This window comes from Megalops cyprinoides, chromosome 3 (genome assembly GCF_013368585.1).
Source record: "Megalops cyprinoides isolate fMegCyp1 chromosome 3, fMegCyp1.pri, whole genome shotgun sequence".
In the NCBI taxonomy this organism is placed as follows: domain Eukaryota; kingdom Metazoa; phylum Chordata; class Actinopteri; order Elopiformes; family Megalopidae; genus Megalops; species Megalops cyprinoides.
The window spans coordinates 38,878,679-38,898,085 of record NC_050585.1 but is presented as its reverse complement, the minus strand read 5'-3'; the positions used below and the strand labels follow the sequence as shown (position 1 = coordinate 38,898,085).

At 44.4% G+C, this 19,407-nt stretch overlaps 1 protein-coding gene across 8 annotated transcripts in view; it reads right to left on the bottom strand.

The window, feature by feature from the left end:
- Window positions 1-19,407, bottom strand: part of gramd1ba (GRAM domain containing 1Ba) — a 129,868-nt gene that overhangs the window by 37,433 nt on the left and 73,028 nt on the right. The window contains exon 1 of one of the 8 annotated variants that reach the window (XM_036524303.1): window positions 9,696-10,150. The exons of the other annotated variants lie outside the window; for them this stretch is intronic. Coding sequence (XP_036380196.1) covers window positions 9,696-9,718 — 23 coding nt within the window. The 5' untranslated portion in view covers window positions 9,719-10,150. Of the gene's footprint in view, window positions 1-9,695; window positions 10,151-19,407 lie in introns of those variants that run through there. 8 annotated transcript variants of the gene reach the window in all.

Sequence of the window (19,407 nt, the reverse complement as noted above, 5' to 3'; positions counted from 1 at the left end):
CATACAGTGCACTCTAATAGAATAGATACTAATTGGAGTGTAGCCGCTCTTTCACTGACATCATCCACGCAATTCGCAGGTGCCGGTTGAGTCGCAAAGTACCTCAGAATGACTGGACAATGAGCCCCTGGCCAACCCAACTACCCCCATTCCCAGCAAGGTTCTGCCACTCTGGGGTTCTACGCATTGCCAGCTGATGACACGGCTGAAACAGGCCCTGGCAATAGAGCTCAGCATATGCTAAAGGGGAGAGCCATTGAGCATCATTTCATAAACACTTTATTAATTTCATCATGTGTTATGCATTTGTAACGTGATAATTATTTCTTTTGAGCAAACCAGAGGTAAAATGATGGTAAAATGATAGACAATTATTTACATCACTAAGTGTGAATTTTGGTCAACGATGTGACGATGAACATTCTGCACAGCATTTAAGCATGTGATGTCTCTGGCTCAGGATTCCATCTGCAGACACCTGCAGCACATCCAAACCTCCAAAAATTAGCACCTCCACCTGGATATGAATGTAGCTGGTGATGAACAGTGTGCATCCTCATGTAGTGTGGGAAATGTCAGATGTTACTATGTTGTAATGTCTCTAAAATCAAAGCCCTACAATCTTTATTTACTGGTGGTGTGCAGCAATTTAAAAATATCTTGATTTGCCTTTTCACAAAATGTCAACAAACAGGCCAGCTTCGGCTGTGTCAAGCATCGTATTGGAAAAGGAGCCAGGAGAAACAGTCCTGACCTAGGCTGAGGTACACCTGGTGGTAGTGTGAATGCAACAAAAACCCACCCACCAAAGTAAAGCTGGATCCAGGCTAGTGTAAATGCCCTACCAGTCTGACACAAGATGTTTGGCATCAAAACACAGACGACCTACTTTCAGACCTATGTAGCCTTTGTTCTACAGTGTTGGGAGGCACTCTGATTTCATACAGACCAAAGTGAAGCTGTACAAAGCCCAAAGCCCTGTACGGCCCTCTGCTGGCTGTTTAAGTGCTTGCTGTCCTCAGGCCTGGTGCAAATGGCACTTTGAACTTTGTAATGTGGTGCCTGCTAGCTAGTCTATGGCGTCACTTCAAGCTCTGGAACTGGAAAGAGGCTAGTCAGTCAGGCAGCCAATCATAGTCCAGCACAATTAGTGGAGTACAAAGCAAAGCCTAAAATCCTTAGTCCTCTTCCACTCCAGTAGGTGTGGTACTGTTGGTTCTGCAAAGTGCTAAATGCAAATGGTACACAGAGAATAACAGCAATTAACAGTACACCGCCTCTTCATTTCGCTGGGGAGAGGCAGACACATTACAATGGCAACAGGGTAACAAACCAGCTGTCTCAATATGATACAGCCTTTTCATATATTTACAGCTGAACTTTATTCAGTTTAATAAGCAGACTTGACCTTGTGCTTTGATGTGCGCTTGTAAAGAGGTGGATATTCCAGCTGAAGCACATTTTATGAGACTGATTTCTGCTGTCAGAAAGAACAGTGCCTGCCAATAATCGTTCTTGGGTGCACCCCTGTTCCAAGGCAGCTGGTTTCAGTATGGCTGGGCTCAAAACATGGCAACAAGCGCACAGCCCCAAAGCTCCGCAGCTTAGAGATCTGGTCCACCCTTGGCACCTGCACCAAGTGCGTCCATCACCTGCTCAGTGCTGAGAGGCTCCTGAACAACTACTTCACAGGAGAGCAACTACAGTAGTTTACTAATGTATACTAATTTAGACCAGATAGCAACATATGTGGTAACATCACCATCAACTTGACATAAATTCAGGCACAGAGGTAAAAAAACATATGTGGGTCCCAAAATGCCATATTATTATTATTATTACTACTACTATTACAGATACTACCACCACAACAACTAAGTACCACTAGCTACCACTAACTACAACCACTAGCAGAGCTATCAGACAGGATCACAGGATGTTCTCACAGCAGTCCTGCTGTAATCTGTGCTTCTGGGCCCGTTTTTGGCTTGTTCAGTGTAGTGTGCACATCATTACACCTCAAACCTGGAGTCTACATGAGCAGTGGCACCAATGCTAGCCTACGTGATGTATAAAAAACCAGTGGTAACCATGCAGTTGCCTTGCTACCATGTTCCTTTTTGTGGAGTTTAAAATACATTTCCAGTGTTATCTAGATAGCATTAAAGCACCATGGCGAATCAGGAGAAAAGAGCATTATAAATTGCATTACAGTGTGGCATTTGACCTGTGTCGAATCAAATGTGATCTCTGAAATCTTGGAAACTTCTCAATCCAGCATGATTACATGCATGTGATTATATGAAAGCATAAGCCATGGTGATAAAAAAACATATGCTCTTCATAAACCTTCATAAACAGAGTATAAACCAAAATGTTTCCAACAGTATTTGGAACTGTGTACACTGCCTTTATTATCGCTCTGTCTCATTCTTATAAGCTTAACAAAATGTGCTCCTGTCAAGGAGGATAAAGGAGAACCTTTTGAAAGACACCCATTAAGAAACACTATCTGCATACAGCATAAATACGTGCAAAACCATATATTACATCATTGGTCTGAAGAGAAATGGAATGTTCTTCTCTTATGGGATCTAACTGAAACAGAAAATCACACAAAGTCTTATATGTCCAAGAAAGACATGGAAATAAAAATAAAAACAAAACAACAAAAAAACTTGTTCAGCGTTTTATTTAAATCACACATCACGGTTCTACATAATACATTTAGTATGAAATACTTTATTAGCTGGCTTTAGCGCACAATTTTTGCTCTGTGAAAAAACTGTGTTGTGGGTAATTTTGATTTTCCCAATACATGAGAACCTGCATCCATAACAGTAGTCCCCCCTTATCCATGGGGGATATGTTCTAAGACTCCCAGCGGATACCTGAAACCGCAGATAGTACTGAACCCTATATATAGTATGTTTTTTCCTATGCATTCATACCTATGATAAAGTTTAATTTATAAATTAGGCACAATAAGAGACTAACAACAATAACTAATAATAAAGTAGAACAATTATCACAATATACTGTAATAAAAGTTATGTCACCTATATCAGACAGTCGATCTGATAACCGAGACAGCTACTAAGAGACTAACGGGCGGGTAGCGTATACAGCGTGGATATGCTGGACAAAGGGATGATTCACGTCCGGGGGGGGACAGCATGAGATTTCATCACACTACTCAGAACGGCGCGAAATTTAAAACTTATGAATAGTTTATTTCTGGAACTTTCCATTTAATATTTTCGGACCGCGGTTGACTTACTTGAAGCCACAGATCTCACTAATTAATATTTAGGGATAAGAGCATCATGTGCTTATTTTATACAACTACTGCTTTGCAGGCTCTCAGTGTCCCTACCCTGGGTCAATCAATTCAATCAGCTGCACTGCACATGCTGTCCAGTGTACATACAGCACAACCTGTGCTCTGTCTCAAATGGGAGAATGTGAAAAATACCTGTGCTTTTTACCATGTGAGCCGCTCAGTTTCAGGGACACGACGAACCTTCCACGCCGGGCTCTGTACCACACGGCCACATCTGGAGCACATCGTGGCTGTTTTAACCAAGCCTTTGTAATTATACACATACTCTGTGTAACCGAGTTACTGCCTTTTCCTGCATGTTCTGAGAGTGGCACGGCAGATATCTGTGTGTCAAACACAGTAAAGGCGACAGGGCGCAGACCCACAGTAGCCTCTCACACAAAACAGATCTGAAGGTTGCACACTCCCAGCACCAACATCTGTGCTGTAAGCCCGTTAGCCTCATTTCCATGTCAAAGAGATCTATATGAGCCCGCAACAAGGAAACACTCAATCACCCTGCGGGAACATACACCCTCAGGGAAATTAAAATGGCACATTTCAGGATCATCGATACAAGCACTCATGTCGCAGCTACTGCAGATGCACTAAAGCCCCTTTTTTCTCAACGGTATTGACAGTATTGCAGAGAAAAGGAGAGCACACAAAAATAACTCTTTCCTTGGTAAAAAAAAAAAAAAAAACTACTACAACAAAATTGACCTGCTGGTGATCTGCCTGGAAAGAATGCGCTCATTTACAACAAGGCTAGCAGTGCATGTAATACAAAAAAAGTATGGTCTCTGGTTAATCTGTAATTACATTTTAACCATACAATGCTTTCCGTCATTCCGAAAAGTCAGTGGTCTGATTAGTTTAGCAAATAACATCAAGTCATTTATTGATATGCCATTGAATCAACAGATCTGCCGAATGCTCCTTTTTTAAAACAGCATATCACTTTGACTCAATGGAAACTCAATGTTAAACAGAGAAAAGAGGCCTTTCACACATGGGCTAACTCCCCACCCCTGCACCCTGGACAACCAGCAGGCTGGGGAAAAAAAAAACTTAATCTCAGTACAGTGCAGTTCCCATTTGGAAAGAATAACTACTGGGCCTCTCCATTCAAGCAACCCTTCCACTGAAAACACAGCCCTGTCAGTCTGTATTGACATCCCTCCCCAAACACCCCCCCCCCCCCCCAATCTCCACTATGTTTCAACTCACTGAAGAGGACCTGAGAGGGGACAAAGATAAGGAGGTATCAGTTTTATGCAGTGGGGCTCTGGCTTTTATTGCATGACCACTTTGAGTCCTAATCTAGTTTCAAGCTGATTGGTGTGTATCTGTGTGTGTGTGTGTTGGGGTGTTGGGGGGTGGATAGAGACAAATGCTCACGGCTGCCATCAGCACCAGTCTCTCACACCCCAGTGACGAGTCAGCATCTTAAGTAGGACAAGGAGTGCTGGCAACCTTTGAGTACACGTCACAAATCTGGATTTATGGGCGAGTTAACCCTGTTAGTGCTGCACAGGGGCTCAGACAGAGGGAGGCTGGTCTGTCCATTCTCATTCACACTCTGACCCACTGTCACTAGAAGTAGGCTCTTGGTTTCCTTTGTAATGAAAACACAACTTCACCTTCTGCTCAAATGCTCAGTTTGGAACTTAGGTAAAAATTGAAACTGAAATTCAGCTAGTACATTTTGGTAAAAGCAACTGTGGCACAATCAGGGGCCTTATTCACAACAACAAAAAAAACATTTTAAATCACTCATTCATAGCAAAGTAAAACCATGTAAATAAAGATCAAAACAACAACACTAACAATTTATATCATTTCCGACAGCAACAAAAATAGGCAACATTTAATGGAATTCAAATCAAAAGGATGTGCAGCCCTGGTGAAAACATTACTCATCACAGTGTGGGCTGAGAAGACACCCACTGATCTATTACATCATAAATAACCGGACGACAGATTTCGCTTGGACCACGCTGCCTCCGTCTCATTACTCACGCTCCAACGCATTCAACCAATCTGTTTAAAGGGGAAATTCTCCAGCTGGGGCACATCAAGTGGGCCCTGAGTGTGGGTACAGAATGGTACATGATGGGAACCATGACAGACCACTGTATCTGATGAGTCAAACACAATGAGGAGAGGACCACTTGGTTCTTCACATACACCAACATGAGGGGAACTCCGTTTGAGAATATTTGGATGAATGAGGTGTGGTGTTATATAGTTGTGCACAGAATACTGTAAAATAAAACACCCAACAAGGAGTGAGCTCAGGTCCACAGAACTTTAGCAATTTAACAGTATAATATTTATAATGTTACACGGAAGTGGAACTGACCTGAATACCATATCTTACATAAAAACAACAATCACTATGTTTAAGATACTCATAAGGACCCAGAGGAAGTGGTAACTTATTTAAATTAAGGTGCAATTCTTGGTTTGTTTTTTGGGACACAGTGGTATTTTATAGTATGTGCAGAACAGTCAACCCCCATTTTCTTTTTCACACCATAAAACTCACCTTTGATGAATCATTTCTCCTGAGAGAGCCCTGCAAGTAGTGTAATATAACGCTTTTTTGTGGCAGGCAAGGAACGGCAATGATTGGCTTTCCCTACATGCTTAAAGCACACATTAATAGAACAGCACATCCTGACAAGTTGAGAGAGTGGGGGAGGTACAGATGCAAGACAGTTCCCACAGTCTCAGTGAGACTGCCCTCAAAATCTTTCTACAATATGGGTGTAGTTGCTTTGTTGCTTGCATATTTACTAATCCCACTGTCTCTCTGTCTTCCTCTGTCCTACATATGCCTGCACACACAAGGGAATGGACAGATATGCATGCATGCCGGTGCATACACACACACGCACACACGCATCATACACACACACACACACACACACACACACACACACACACACACACACACACACACATACAGTTGATGTCAGAGTGCCTGAGATGGGGTGGACAACTTCCAGTCAGGCTCCTGTCTATTGGACACACTTACTGTCCTGTTGCTGGTGATAGTTGGCAGAGATTAAACCTCCTCAAAACATTACATCACCAGGAAACATCCCTCCACTCTCCTGCCAAATCAGCTTCGGTTTCCTCTCAAGTTGGTATTCTCATAGCCCTGCACTCACCTTATGCAGGAAGTGAGAAGTACTGCAGGAGCGCAAACACACCTCGGCGACCACTAATTCAATTTTCCACAGGCAAGAACACTGGAAAGTACACAACAGCGAATGTGGGGGGAGAAATAAGGCCTAATTGATACCATTGGACAAATGCAATATGGTATACTGCTATAATATGATACACTAAGCCTTCAGCCCTTTCTCCTTTCACTCTATCCCCAGACATCTCTTCTGTCATAACTAAAAGATTTGCCTGATTTACCAACCTAACACACCATGTAAGTGAAATGGCACAAAAACGTACCAGCAATCTTATCACACACACACTGACCTACACACAGCCCGAGGGGGGCATTCTGTGATGCGTGGAAGATGCAGCCCATACACCACTAAATCAGACCGCAGACCACCGTATCAGCCCTCCGCTTCGTCCGTTCGCTGGAAGTCCATCAGTCTGAATCACTGTAACAGCTTAAGATGAACGCATTGGCTGCTTTCCCCTTTGACCGAGGAGCTGAATGCAGGACACACTGACTGATTGCCTGACCTCAGGGGTCTGGTGTCTGTCCACACTACAGACTCTCAGACAGGATCCAGAGTGTCTGAATGAATCAGACCATACTGACTAAGAGACATACTGACAAACACGGGCTTCATCTGAGAAGCCTCTAAAACTCATTCATTTATGCTTTCTTTCAGATTGGAAAAGTTTTTTTTTCATTGAATGGGGAAGCAGTTGTGCAAGCAGTTGGGCAAACACTACAGATCAGGAAAATGGTGCACTGAAAATGACGTAAAATTAACTACTGAAGATTTACTATTGGTTAACTACTCCAGCCCAATAAAATTAATTATTCAAATATATAAATAATCTTAACTTGATTAGGAATGTGTATTATTAATTTGTTTGAGGTGTACAAATAAGCAAAATTAGTTGAGTACCTTTACTATTTTTTATTATCTTAACAGCATATTTGTTTCACAAAGACCTTCTACAGCTACAGATACTACCAGATCAGCTAATCAAATCAGGAAGACCCAGACCCCAAGTTGGTGAAACACTGCTATGTGATACAGCAAGTCACATTAAAAAAGCTAGGTTGCAATTAGTGGGGTATTCATGAATGATTAGCTCAAAAATGGTTCAATATCTCCACTGCAGATCAACTTCTACTTAATGGCTGAAGCATGCTCCAAAGTCAATGCCTGGTCATTCGTTGTAGTTGTTCACAGTGGAACATTTTATGCATAGAGAGCGATTCACTGTAGCAACTGTGACCCTAGTGATGACAGATGGGTGGCCCTACTCATTTCTGTCTATGACAGCCAGTTCCCTCACTGAAGCACTTTCTCTTGCCTCTCTCTGAGATTCCATCAATCCCTGTATGTGTCTTTGGGGAAAGTCTTATGAAACTTGTCCTTGTTATCCAGACAGGCCTCGTGTGCACTCCCTTGTCTCATAGCCTGACACAATACCCCGCTTCCAAAACATGCTCCCAGATCAGAGACCTACAAAGCTCGCTCAAGCTCTGTTCAGTCCCAACACCGATCCCCGCCGACAGACAAGCCACTGCGAATGTGCCACCAGCACAGGTCACAACTTCAATGAACTGGTTAGGGCAGCAAGCAAGGACTTTCCTGTTCCAAGCAAGTTAATACTGACAGAAGGCAGACACAACTAATCCTACTTCACTTCAACACATAAGCCTGCTGGAGGAAACATGTATGCAGACCTGATGTCTTTGCTTGTGTTTGTGTGTGTGTATGTATGTATGTATGTGTGTGTGTGTGTGTGTGTGTGTGTGTGTGTGTGTGTGTGTGTATGTATGTATGTATGTGTGTGTGTGTGTGTGTGTGTGTTGGTATGTATGTGCATGTCCATGCTGCATCTGCCACACCTGCTAGGCCATAGACGGATGGCTGGCTCTTGAGACTGGCTATCAACAAAATGCCCACTGTCCTCCAGTGAACCCCTGCTACACAGCAAAACACATAAGCAGCTGAATTTGCACATGCACATTTAGTGGCCATTTGACCATGCTGATGTACTGCAGATGTTTGACCAACCAGCTTGTCAACAGCAATAACATACACAACAGATCAACAGCTGACTGGGCACGCTATAGGCATTTCATGAAATTTGTCAGGTAAACACCTTTCTAAACAGTTCTAAACAGTAAAGAGTTTCTACCTGTACTTTAAAATCTGAACACAGCAGTCGTCATATCCTTTGCTTTTTTGCTATTTTGTCATCAAAAGCAACCTCAAAGCCTGCAGCAGCGCAGAATGAGAGCAGAGAGTGCTTTGGCAGAAAAGAGCGTTGTTTACAATCAAGTTATAATGGAGTGCTGACTAAGTGCAAGATTTATTTTTTTCTAATCTGCCTCCAATCTTGAGGACAAAAATAAATACTCTCCACAATGAGAAGTGCAGCCATTAGAGCACATTATAGAGGTGCAATCTTATATAAGGAAAGGGCTCAATACCAGCCGCATCAGCCTGGCTCTTCGTGCTATTGCCAACTCTGAGATTACATTTAACGTGATGGTTTACAAACAGACATGCCATTCCCGCCACCCCCCCCTCAGACCCTGTGCTGTGCTGCAGATTTGCGACCGAGGCCAGTCTGTAAGCAGAGCAGACAGAAACTCCGAGAAAATGATAGTGCCGCTGCCCATTCTAATTCCGCCACAGCAGGTCAGGAACATCCCCCAAAGCGTGCACACACACACACTTCGAGTTCTGACAAATGTCACATGCAAACTGCAGATATCGCGCGGCACGGCGTCTCAAAAAGCACGGAGAGAAGGAGGACATTTAGCCAGGAAAATCTGTTAATATGGAGAGGAAGGGAGGAAACGGGTGGGTTAAAGTGAGGTGACCAGCAGATGCCTTAGTGCTTCTTTTTTTTTTTTTCCTGCAGTACGCTGTAATTCAGCACTAAAAATATCTGCTGGGGATGCAGGAGGAGGCGGCAGAGAGCACTGCGGTTGGAGCAGACAGGACTGCAGGCATGTGACTGAAACCCATATGGAGAACTGGGCATCGCAGCGCAAAAGAACCGGGGGTGAAGAATGGGGGTTGAGGTGACATGCCAGGTTCATGTCTGGTAGAAATGAGGTGAAATAGCTCCCCCCCCCCCCAACCCCCCGAAACCCCAACCTCAACCCACCTCCCTCTCCCTCCCACAGTCATCTTACCAGGCAAGCTTGAAACCTTTCATTAGTGCAGCAAGGGGAGTCCGATGGCCATAGCGTCTTCTCTGCACTCGGATGGCCACTCATTCCATGGCATGCCGGGAGCGAGCCACGGGACGAAAATCCTGGCCGGACGTGCCGTCCCATGCAAGGTGTCTTGTGAAACGGGGCCGGACTCTCACTGTGTCTCCCTCTCTCTCTCTCCCTCTCCCTCTCTGGTGCTAACAGTCCCCTCTCTCACCGCCCGCCCCGGTGGCTGTGCATCTCATCAGGCTGATGTGTCCGCGTGTGTCTGTGTGTGTGTATGTGTGCGCCTGTGTGAATGCCTGCCCGTGTGTGCGCGTGTGTGTGTATGTGTGTGTGTGTGTGTGTGTGTGTGCAGCGGCGGCAGCTCCTCGCACGCTCCCATATGCAGCTGGCTTTCTCTTGCTCTCTCACTCTCTCTCTCTCTCTCTCTCTCGCTCTCACATTCCTGCTGCAGATGAAAGCATGAGCTGCTCTTGCCGGGATCTGGCACCTACTGAGCATGCTCCGCTCCCCCCTTCACCCCGCCTCCCCTCCTTCCCTGAACGCCCCCCCCCTCCTCCCCTGCATAAACGTGGTGTATCCTGCTGCTGACGCCTCCCCCCGTTCAGGCTGCGGTGCTGGTGCCGGTGATGCTGCAGCGGCGGTGGCGTGAGGGATCTGTCCCGGCTCGGTTCCCCCACCCGGAGCGCCGGCTCTGCTCGCTGGGCTGTTCGGACGCTGACCCTGATGGGAGGGGATTAGAGGGGCCTGGGGGAGCGGGGCGGCCTGCGCGCCGGCCTCAATCGGAGTCAGCAGCTGGCTCTCTAATCTCTTAATGCAGGACAGACAGAGCACACTGGGAAATGTGTACGTGCGTGCATGTGTCTGTGTCTTTTTATGTGTGTGAGAGAGAGAGTGTGTGTGTGTGTGTGTGTGTGTGGGGGGGGGGCTGACACATTCACACAGCTGAGAACCTCCAGTAACATGACTTGTACATTCAGCTGATAAATACGTACATGTTTTTGGTGTGCTGCATTTTGGTTGGCCATTTGTTAGGAGAAACCCATCCCATCCCCCATTACATCTCATTCCATATTCTATATAACACTTCAGTAAATTTTCATGCCTTGGAAAATCTCTCACCTGCCCAAGTCTCTTATTCTTATTAATATAAGAGATTTAACAGTAATTAACAGCACAACCCCTTTGAACACAAAGTTATACAACCTGAAATTTCTGCATGATAAACTAGAGAAGAACAACCATGAGAGCACTGCCAGTATAGTACGAAACTGTACCCTGTGCAATCGTTTCATGTTCATCATTATTCATTACGACGGAAGCGCTCTCAGGTGAACCGGGCTTGGCAGGACTCTATGGGCCCCATCCTTCATAGCGGCTGTCCCTGTCAGAGATCACGCTCACACTCTGGTAACCAGCGGCCTGGCGTGAGATCAGCAGGGAGGAACTGCACCAAGCGCCGTGGCTCCATTGACAGCTACCACTCCCACACACACCAGCTGAGGCTGCTGAGTCACTGTCACTGCTCCTTATGGAGCGGGGGACAGTCTGTCACCCTGCTGGAAGCACAGGGACAAGGGCAGACCACACTCTCAAATCTCACTCCACTCAGCCAGAGCCTGCCATCGTTTACGTTCAGCTTATCGTATGTTCGGATAGGGGAAAAAAAAAGGAAAATAGGTCACGTAAACTCCATTTCCCAGAATGCTAATGCTATGAGCTCTCTCTCTCTCTCTCTCTCTCTCTCTCTCTCTCTCCCTGAAAATCTCCTTGGACCTATTCACCACATAGCAGTGGGTGAGATGAGAGGGATCGGGACTAAGGGGAGGTATGTGTGTGTGTGTGTGTGTGTGTGTGTGTGTGTGTGTGTGTGTATGTGCGTGCATGTGCGTGTCAACGAGGCCCAGTGATTGCCGTGAACTGCTGCCTGCCTCCCAGGTGGGGGGCTAATCAACTGCTGGGCACACTTTGGTGATTTTACCCAGAGTCCTTACATAACCTCCTTTTTTCTGAGAAAAACAATAGCAGGAGCACACAACAGTTACGTAATCACAACACTACCAGGAAGTGCAAGCATGAGGATGCCAGACCTTTCCCTTTGCATGTTCACAGAACATGGACAATGAGGACTGGGAGGGACACTCGGTGGAGAGATGCTGCAGGCTGAATGAGAGCAGGGACAGCAACACTCTGAGAGACTATCACAGAGTCACAGACTATGTAGATAGGGCAGATTCCTCACCCTGCTGCCTGAGTTAACATCACTCTGAGTGATTGTACAAACTTACACTACATACACCCAAATACAGACCCCAAGGGCACACTGCATTCTTCATTGGCCCAGTTCCAATGTCAAAGTAATTCTACAATTTATCATACATTGTATATCTGTGCACATTACGTATTTTATTTGTAAATTCCTGTTTATATTTCAAACGAAATTTGTAGAAAATCGTACATTCATATAAATTTGTAAATCTCGCATTTAAAAAAGTGTGTGTGTATACAGACTCAAATTCAATTAATCTTTGCAATAAACAATTTGCAATTTAGAGTGCATGAGATCCAAAGAGAGCATCCAGGCTGTGAAGTGCTGGATGACGAATGCGCATCTTTGATTTCCCTGTGTGACAGCGTCACATGAGTGTGGTGCTGAATGGACAGCTCCCAGGAGGAGCAGTCAGGTTTCAGACGAGAGGACATTCAGTCAACTGCATTTGCTCTCTGACAGCTCAGGGCAAGGCCACAATCCATTCAATTGATTTCACATGGCAAAGATGATTATAAGGCTGCACAAGCAGCATTGTTAAGCCTGTTATAACCCAATGTCTTTAGCTGATATCATTACAGGAAACTGAAATGAGCCACATCACATTAAGGGATACAGCTGTTGACCTCATTATTTTATTCGTATAGGCATGCTATTCTATGGTATTCTGTGGTATGGTATGGTATTCTATGCTATGGTATAAACAGATTTTATAGTTTCAGTACAATTTACTTCATAACAATCTGACAAGGAGCTTCCAGCATTATCTATTTTTTATTTGTCTGAGTGCACAAACAATTGTGAAAGGCAGCAGGCTTCAGCCTGAGTGACAGAAAGATTATAGATGGAAGTCCATGAACAGTCCATTCCACAGCATTTTTAATGAATGACCTACATTATTGATTGCAATGCGAGAGATGAGCTATTCAACAGTAGTGCTTGGGGGAGGGGAAATTAATTACACAGTGATGCATCATGTCAGTGACATCAGCATATGAGGAAGATCCTCATATATTCATTTTACTGCTACTGATACTAAAATGGATTGTAATTATAATCTAAGGCTAGTACAAAGTATATCATTTTTACAACATGTCAAACTATTTTCAGTTACCACCCCCATCTCCGCTGGCAATTTCTGAGATACAAGGCAGAACAACAAATGGTGTAGTGTTAACAAGTAACAGCAACCGTATCTAATTCCTTCTGTCTCTGCATTTGGCCTCTCCTCTTATTTCTAAATAAAGAAAGGGAAAACAAGTTTCACCCAAACTGATTGTGAACCATGGACTGAATCTTTGGTTGCGTAACGCATGAAGCCAGTAGCTATTTTTGCAAACCCAACTTTGTTGTGCCCTGTGGGTGTTCCTCCTGACCCTGGGCTGAACAAAGCGAGCGTCGGCACACTGCGAGACCCGACGGCTCCCAGGGACAGGAGGTTTGTGCCCCGTGAGTATTTTTAGAGACATATAGGTTGATTGTGGCTGGCCAATAGGAGGCCAGCTTGAGCGATCAGGTGACGAGGCCGCTGTCAGGCTCGTTTATCATCAGAGCGGAGGATATGTGGGCCGCTCTGTTAATCCCCTGGCCATGGAATGCCCAGAGAAGAGACTGTCCCAATGCAGACTGCTGCACATGCTCACCATGCTTAATCCCAGCTGTGTGTTTCTGATGTGTTTCTAAAGCCTCTGTTTAGGAGGAATCTCATGTTTAGGGAAATCAACATCACTCACATCATATCAGTGCGGAAGAAAGAGGGAGATGGGAGAACAAAAGCAAGTAACGGAGGACAACCATAATCAGAGCGAAGGATACCGAAGACTGGATGCATTCCAAAATAATGCGAAAGAGGCCATGTTTAGACCCTACACATTTTTAACAGGTTTTACCCTTTTATGGATTACAAGGCTTTTCAATTTGGAAAGGTGGTTTGTTTTCTACACAGCTTAAGATGAAGTGTGTGATGTGCAGAACAAATGAAAGAATACTAAAGAGGGCTACACCTACCCAGCTGTTGGACACTATTCTGTATATAATCAAAGAGCTGGTCATGGTGGAACAAACTGCAACCTCTGGATACTTTGCTGGTTCTGCTATTGTGGGCTGCAGAGTCCTGCTCTGGCAGAGATATATACACTGTCAGAACTGGGCCCTGGCAGTAAACATGCAAAAACTATTATCTTGAGAGATCAATATCTCAGAAAAACAAATACCAATTCACACTACAGAAAGAAATACTGGAAAAGTTATACACACAAGCGCAAATATAATCTTAACAGGGAGGTTCTTATTAATGTTGTAAAAAAAAGAAAACAAAAAATCCCTTAAGACACTGTATGACATACAATCAAATGGATATTCCATACGGCAGCAAAGTTTGGAGTCAACTCAAAAAACACAGCTGGCTGTCACTAAAAGGCTCTGAAATGCCAGGAGCTGAGCCCACAAAGAACTCCCCATAAACAGCTGGCCTTAAGGCTGTCCACTAAATCCAGCTCCAGACAAGCCAATCATCACAACACAAGCAAAAGATCAGCTGTTGAGACCCATAAAAAACAAAAAGTATTTTTGAGTGCAATCAGGCCCTTAAAAGAGACAACACTGCAGCATATAACATTTTCATGAGAGGGAATAAAAAAGGTAAAGTATAGCCTCACCGAGTGAGAACTGGCTATGCTCACGCTGTCAACTCCAAGAGGTCAAGACAGAGCTGCACTTTCTAATTAAACGTGAAAAATACCGGCACACAAGAGATTTCTATATCCCAAAATAACAAAAATCTGCCCAAAATCCCCAGACCTCCCAGATATAGAGAAAATGAGAGAAAAGAGAAATTGTATGACATTGGCAGCACGGCACCTTGCCACGTGCAAGAGGCTGAGGGACAGTGAGTGACACAGAAACTTCTAACATGATGAAAATGCTGTTTAAAGGTAAAACTATAAATGAATACCACTGTATACTGTACCGCTGTATGTGCCAAATTATCTCAATGGTAATGTGAAGCACAATGTCAGATATGGCAGCTTGGTTTCCCCAAGATATACTTCATAAAAATACTGATGTGACGCTATTGTAATAGGTTTATGGTGCTGTCAATGACTCTGTGTTTGCATGCGTTTTCACATTGCTCAGATTCAATGTAAGAAAAAGGAAAGTTATAACGAGCTTTCCAGTAAAATCTTGGAGAGTCTGAAGACACGCTCATACACACACTCACTGGGGCTACAGTGTGGGCCCCCAAACCCCTGTTATCAGGTTACATCAATGACAGAACAAGACTGAACACTCTACTTTAAAACACTCTTTTCAGCACACAGATATCAGTAATGCCTATAATCACAGGAGATAATTCACTCAAAGTTCTTTAAAATGTAGAACAAATGAATGCTTGTCAGTGTGATGTGATGTCAGTGGATAATGGTAAACAATTATCCGCTAGGTATTCTTCTACCGTTTTGTGATGATTGGAATTAACCCTTGCCCTTATGATGTTGCTATAGTAACAGCAAAGAATAGCGCATTACATTTTCCTGGAGTACTGCAAACACATGTCTATGATATCAACAATCAGGTCAGCATACTTAACTAGAGCAAGTATCAATTGTGCTATAGGCAGAAGACACTGCTGCCCCCTGCTGGTGGTGACCCGCACCAGCTCAATCTAGCTGCAGGGAGAAGGACGCCTGCTCCTTGCAGTACAATAACAGAAGATTCCCCTCATTTAAGATTACTAACGTCTGCATATGTCTCAGCATACAGTTTCCAGATTATTTGCTTGAACTGGAAATGTGAAGCAAAGGAAACGTCAAGTGAACAATTACAAGACTAAGCACTGGACTCTCCAGGATGAGGAATCAGGAATTACTTCCAGTCTCCTCTACCCCTCCCCCCAATCCCCTCTGCACAGATGTTTCCTCTAGCTCATTGGCTGCCTTTGTTTGCATATCCTTTATGCGCCCTCCTTTCATCGCATGACTTGTCAGGCATGAACAAGGCTAAGTAGTGAACCGCTGTGGACAGGGACAAAAAGCTCTTTGAGTCACTCGAACAGTGCAGCCGCACATTGTCATAGCCCACGTTCATGTGTGACTTTCACCGGAAAAGAGAAGACATGTGATACTATACAGGAATAAGCAATTCATGCAAAAAAGAAGAGACTTCCTTTTACTTGAATTTATGATTATGTGATAATAACCAGGATCTGAGTACATCACACCACACCGGAGACTTCAGGTCAGAGACTTGATGTTTTGACAACATGGCAGATTGGGCAGAAGTGGAAAACCCCCCCGGTACACACCATATTAAACTGACAACAAATGGTAGCATAACTCACAGTACAGTACCCATTTTCTTGACATAAACACACAGTATTCACAGAGAGTTCACATGGATTCAGGGTGTGCTGCTGTCTGGGGGAATGGGAATTTGTTGTGGGCGCGGCCACCGTTCTCCTGGATGCACGCGTCCCGATGCTGAGAAGGTGGGCTTTGGGACGGAGATAAGTGATGGGGATGTGGAGCCTGGCCCCTGTCTCCAGCACCCGGTGCGGTCCCGACGTTGCTGTTGAGACTAATGCAGCCTGTCTGTTTCAAAGTCACAGCTATCTCCCTGCAGCTGAAAAGCCACATATAGAACCGTCCTCCCTACTGCAGCAGAACAGATGGGGCACTGTGCGTGTGCATGTGCAGACCGCTCGCACTCTTTGCTTATTTACAGTTGTTCACTGCAAGGCTGTGCTCCTCCATGGCAATGAGTACCACCGCCACTAGGCCTCCAAGGACAGCTCTTCGGCTTTTATGGTCTGAGTAGGTGGTTTACACCACTCACTGTTGTTCCAAAAATGTGCACTCAACAAAAAACAGCTGAACTTTGAGATCCATTCACAAAAAATGTATTACAGTATTACAGTACAGTAATGTATTGAGTATTGCAGGAGCTGGAATCATGTATATGTGTAGGTTAAGCAATACACAGTTTACTACCATACCTTTTGTATCCCAATTAAGAGAAATCTTTAACTTGACCTTTAATGCATAAAGAATTAGTTCTATGTTCTCAACTGAACTTTTCCTAGTTTGCAGGGGCAAATGTGTTGCTATATTTACCTTATAACAAATAATGTTATCCCCCAGTAGCCAGTAGCATTCCATCATATTGCAAAAATGCTTGCGGAAGGCAAAATTACAATGTTATAAATTCAAAATTACAAAGTAGAGAGTGTAAGAGATGGGCATTTCTAATTAGAGTGTATCTTGAGGTCTGGGTTGTAATACACTGTGAGCAGCATTCGTCAACAGTCAGTGGCAGATGGACTGACACTTGGAACACATTTCTAGTTGAGGACCATTTTATTCAACAGCACATTCAATAATGAATCCTGTTTACCCACCTCCATAGTTGCCACCTTTTGCATTCTGAGATATCCATTTAAATGAAAACATTTCATATGAACCTGAATTGGGAAAGTAAGAAATGATATATAGTACCACAGCGAAGGCAACATTCCAAGATTTGTTTTCCAAAACAGCCATAATTGCCCTTGAAAGCAGACTATCCATTTGGTCAAAAAAATCAGCTAAAAAAATCTCAAGCAGACAATTAGGTGCTCAGGTTTAAACAGAGTTCTACAAAATAACACCAGTGGTGACACACCCTTTCCCTTGTGAGACAGTCCTGACCTGGGGGATCATGATAAACAGACTCACACAAGTGCATGCATGTGTGAACATACGTATGAGCGCGCACACACACACACACACACACACACACACACACACACACACACACACACACACACACACACACACACACACACACAGTAAACCCAAGGCCAAACATCCTCTGTGACTACACTCCACAGTACCCTGAGAGGTCCCTTTCCCCCTGAAGGTACCACACGACCCCACACGCTACTTTTAGGACACAAACCAAAGGTCATTTGCCACCTTGGGTCAGACAGCATGGCAGCTTGTGCCACAGAACAATGGCTAACATGAGCGTCATCATCATCATGGAACTTGCAGGCCACTGGTTTCCTGTCACATTCTCTGCTAAACCAAAATTTCGGTCACCCACTGTGCTTTCATTTCGGGAAGTCATCCGTGAACATGGACATTTGATTACAACCTAGACTGCAATGTGTAGTACATTAAGAACAGAGGGTTTTTTTATTCTTTGGCTGGTATCTGTGTGTGGACTGTGTGTGGACTGGACTGCTGCAGAATCGCAGTCACCAACAAACATGGCTGAACTCTCTGTAGCCACTGTGACCCATACTTTCCATAAACAGAAACATGACCAAGGCCTTGTACTCAACAAGTTTCATATGATGGAAATACCTGACTGGATGCCTTGTATCTGCTCTTTTATTGGCTGGCACAACTACTCCAGAAGCAGCAGTCTCGACATCAAGTGGAGCTACACTCCTAATGTCACTAGAAATGTAAAGACTAGGCCTGCTTGATAAATCTGAAGTATAAATTGAGCTTTAGTGATAGTATCAATTAATAGCAAAGACCTCATCCAAAAATGGAGATGGTCCTGCATCTGGACTGTCTGAAAGGTAATGATTGACTGCATCAAGGCGGTTCGATCCCCGCTGGGGCACTGCTGCTGTACCCTTGGGCAAGGTACTTAACCTTACTTGCCTCAGTAAAATATCCAGCTGTATAAATGGATAACATTGTAAAGAACGGTAATCTATGTAAGTCGCTTTGGATAAAAGCGTCTGCCAAGTGAATAAATGTAAATGTACTGTCATCTACAGAGCACAACAACAGTGTGCCCCCTGGTGGTCATGGACAGCCTCCCAACTACATGAAAAGGCAACATTTAGGTGGTAGGTCTCTTGGGGTGTATGCCAGAAGAACGCTCCACAAAAATAAACACAAAACTGTTCTATGTATTGTACAATGCAATGCTTATTGGTGAATGTTGAAATTAAAAGCTGAAGCTGAGGCATCACCATAAAGATTGTAGCCAAAGACGCTATACTGGCACCACATTTTACCTTAGTACACAGTGTCCACACATGTAGCTGGATATTTACTGAAGCAATGCAGTTTAAGCACTTTGCTCAAGGGTGCTACGGCTCTGTGGCCTGTCTGGGAACGGAATCTGCAGCCTCGACTTCCCAAGCACATCCCCAGCACTACTCCACACCGCCACAACCGCGGTCTTCTGACTCCTCCTTCTGACTCCTCTCCTTCCTGCAATCCCTCAGGGCCTGAGCGCTCCCACTGGGGCTGACTCTAGTCTGGGAGGAAAAGACTAATGCAGCTGGCAAATAAAGTGTGCGGAGGCATATTTCACAGGGATTTGACCAATTAAGTTAGCACCGCAGAACAAACGAGCCCGCGCTAGCATCTCTGTTATTCTTTCACGTGATCGCTCAGTAGACACGGAGATGAAAAA